The following is a 2293-nucleotide window of genomic DNA, read 5'->3' on the forward strand; positions in this document are numbered from 1 at the left end:
TCGTCCCGGCCTAAAGGCAGAGCCTGGGAGGAACCCCGCGGGTGAAGAACGATCGCCGCGGGTCGCGACCTTGCTCTAATGGGAATTGGGGAATCTCTTGTGGCTTAGAGTGGAGGTCTCGCTGCAGGAATACCGGTCGACCCGCGAAAATGCGTCCGCGGGAAGGCCAGTTTCCTCGAAGGCCAGGAGGTTTGAAGGGGACACGTGTCAGGGTCTAATAAGAGGGTCGTCTTGGGCCTGACCTAGGCCTAGCTGCCCTATAAATACCCTTGACATTTCCAATGATTGATGACGGCCCTTTTCTGGAAAAGAGTGAGTGAGCACTGAATTTGAGGAAGGAGAACATTCTTCCTCAGAGAAAAGAAGTGACCTCATTCATTCAACCCCAGAAAAGGTCAAATACCTCGCGGAGAGCAAGAGTGACACATTGCCTCTGTTCCTTCCATACCTTCTGCTCCCCTCTTCACCCCATTAGATTTCTCACCCTTTTCCCCTCGCTAATCATCGACCAATCGCGCCTCTCCAGCTCACGGATATTTACACGTAAGCGATTCCCCGCGAAACCCACATCCTACATTAAGGCGACTCTGCTGGGGAGGTGTCTTTTGGTTTATGGTTAGCACTCGCTCTAAAGAATACGTTGAAGAGCAATGACGGCGCCGGATAATACCATACCAACCCTCGAGGAAGTCGGAGAGACCAACAGTGCGGGTGTAGCTACACAAACATCGCGGGCTCTCCAGGACGGGCAGCGCCAGTTCCTTGAGACGCAAAAGCAGCTGTTCACGGCCTTTAAAGGTCTAACAGAACTCATTTCGGCGGCCCTCTCGAGGGCCACGACCAGCCAAGGAGACGAGCCCCCGTAAATCCATGCCGGGGGTAGCAACAGCAAACAGCACAACCTCAGGTCCCTTTGTTCTCCCCGCACCCACTGCGGGAAACCCCGCCGGAGCCCACGGAAAAAAACCCGCTGTTGACGGAACTAGCACGCTTTCAGTGGGTCCCTACATCACAATGGTGGAAGTGCAGGCCTTGCTGACACGGCAGAAAGTAAGTGAAGCAAACCAAAGAGAGCCGACCGTTGCCGAGGCCAGTACCCCTCCAGCGGAATAGTTCATCACCTTGGCAGACGTGCAGGCCCTTCTTACCAAAGAAAAGGCAAAGATGATTATGCCCTCACTTCCAAACCCGGACATCCGGCCCCCGTACCCTGTCACAATCCTATTATTGCCCTATCCGGAAGGGTACACTCCACCAAAGTTTGTAAAATTCGATGGTAAGGAAGGCAGCGCACAGGAACATGTGGTTCGTTTCATTGAGTCCCTTAGGGCCCATGCATTGGATACCAACTTGCGTCTCCGTGAGTTCTCAAAGTCTCTCACCTCCCGCGCGTACATGTGGTACGTCAACTTGGAGCCCTATTCGATAGCCACTTGGGAAGAAATGGTGAACAACTTCTACGCCAAATTTTTCCAAGTCCTCGAGAAGGTGACCGTGATAAGTCTTACAAAGGAAATTCAAACGGGCGGAGAAGATGTAGTCAATTACATTAAGCGATTTCAGGATTACGCGGTTGATTGTACTGAGTCAGTCAAGAAAATGCAGCTTGTCGAAATCTGCATTGGTGGAATGATGGATGAGTGTAAGATGTTACTTGTAAACTTGAAGTTGGGAACTTTCTCTGCTCTCTTAGAATCCGCGTACAACATCCGCCACGTGGTCAAGCCGGCTAGGAAGGAAAGCTAGAAGGGCAAGTCCGCGGTCGCCGCCGTAGCTGTCGCAGGCGTGCCGCAAGGACAGCAAGCTGGTGGCGGAAGAAAGCGAAGGGAGCGTGGATGAAGTATGGATTACCCATGCAGCATGGATGAAGTACGCGCCTTGGTAAATGCCTGGGTGGTGGATGGTGAGTTGGAACTTCCTCCAGTGGAATACAAGCCGACGCGAGAGGATCGAGAGCATCCGCGGTACTGCATGTACCATAGGCATACCAAACACCCGACTAGTGATTGCTAGTCCCTCAAGAGACTGTTCAAGAGGAAGCAAAATGCCAACAAGCTACGGCGACGTGACATCCGCATGGAACCCTATCCGGCCCACGGAAACCACAACCGAGAAGTTAACATGGCGGAATGCTACCCTTCATGTACGAGGATGAAGATGAAATGGATAACCACTACTATCAGGAAGAAGAAGACGAGGAAGAATGGGCTTGTATGGTCTCCTGCCATAAGATCATTGAAGAATTTGAAGGCGGCACGACTCCCACAGTTACACCAAACCCCAACAGCTCGGC

At 52.3% G+C, this 2293-nt stretch overlaps 1 protein-coding gene across 1 annotated transcript; it reads left to right on the plus strand.

Moving 5' to 3' along the window:
* Nucleotides 1–870: 870 nt before the first annotated feature.
* On the plus strand, nucleotides 871–1746 carry LOC131298621 (uncharacterized). The gene is made up of 2 exons (XM_058324099.1): nucleotides 871–1050; nucleotides 1138–1746. The coding sequence occupies exons 1-2, from the start codon at nucleotides 871–873 to the stop codon at nucleotides 1744–1746; spliced, it is 789 nt and encodes a 262-aa protein (XP_058180082.1).
* The last annotated feature ends 547 nt before the right edge of the window (nucleotides 1747–2293 follow it).

Source organism: Rhododendron vialii, chromosome 8a (genome assembly GCF_030253575.1).
Source record: "Rhododendron vialii isolate Sample 1 chromosome 8a, ASM3025357v1".
NCBI classification, from domain to species: Eukaryota; Viridiplantae; Streptophyta; class Magnoliopsida; order Ericales; family Ericaceae; genus Rhododendron; species Rhododendron vialii.

What these genes read in the sequence shown, in the direction of transcription:
- LOC131298621 (XM_058324099.1), top strand. Translation starts at nt 871, where the DNA reads ATGCCGGGGGTAGCAACAGCAAACAGCACAACCTCAGGTCCCTTTGTT. An exon ending in CCTTGCTGACACGGCAGAAA is followed by an intron (nt 1,051 to 1,137) that starts GTAAGTGAAGCA and finishes GCAGACGTGCAG; the next exon opens with GCCCTTCTTACCAAAGAAAA.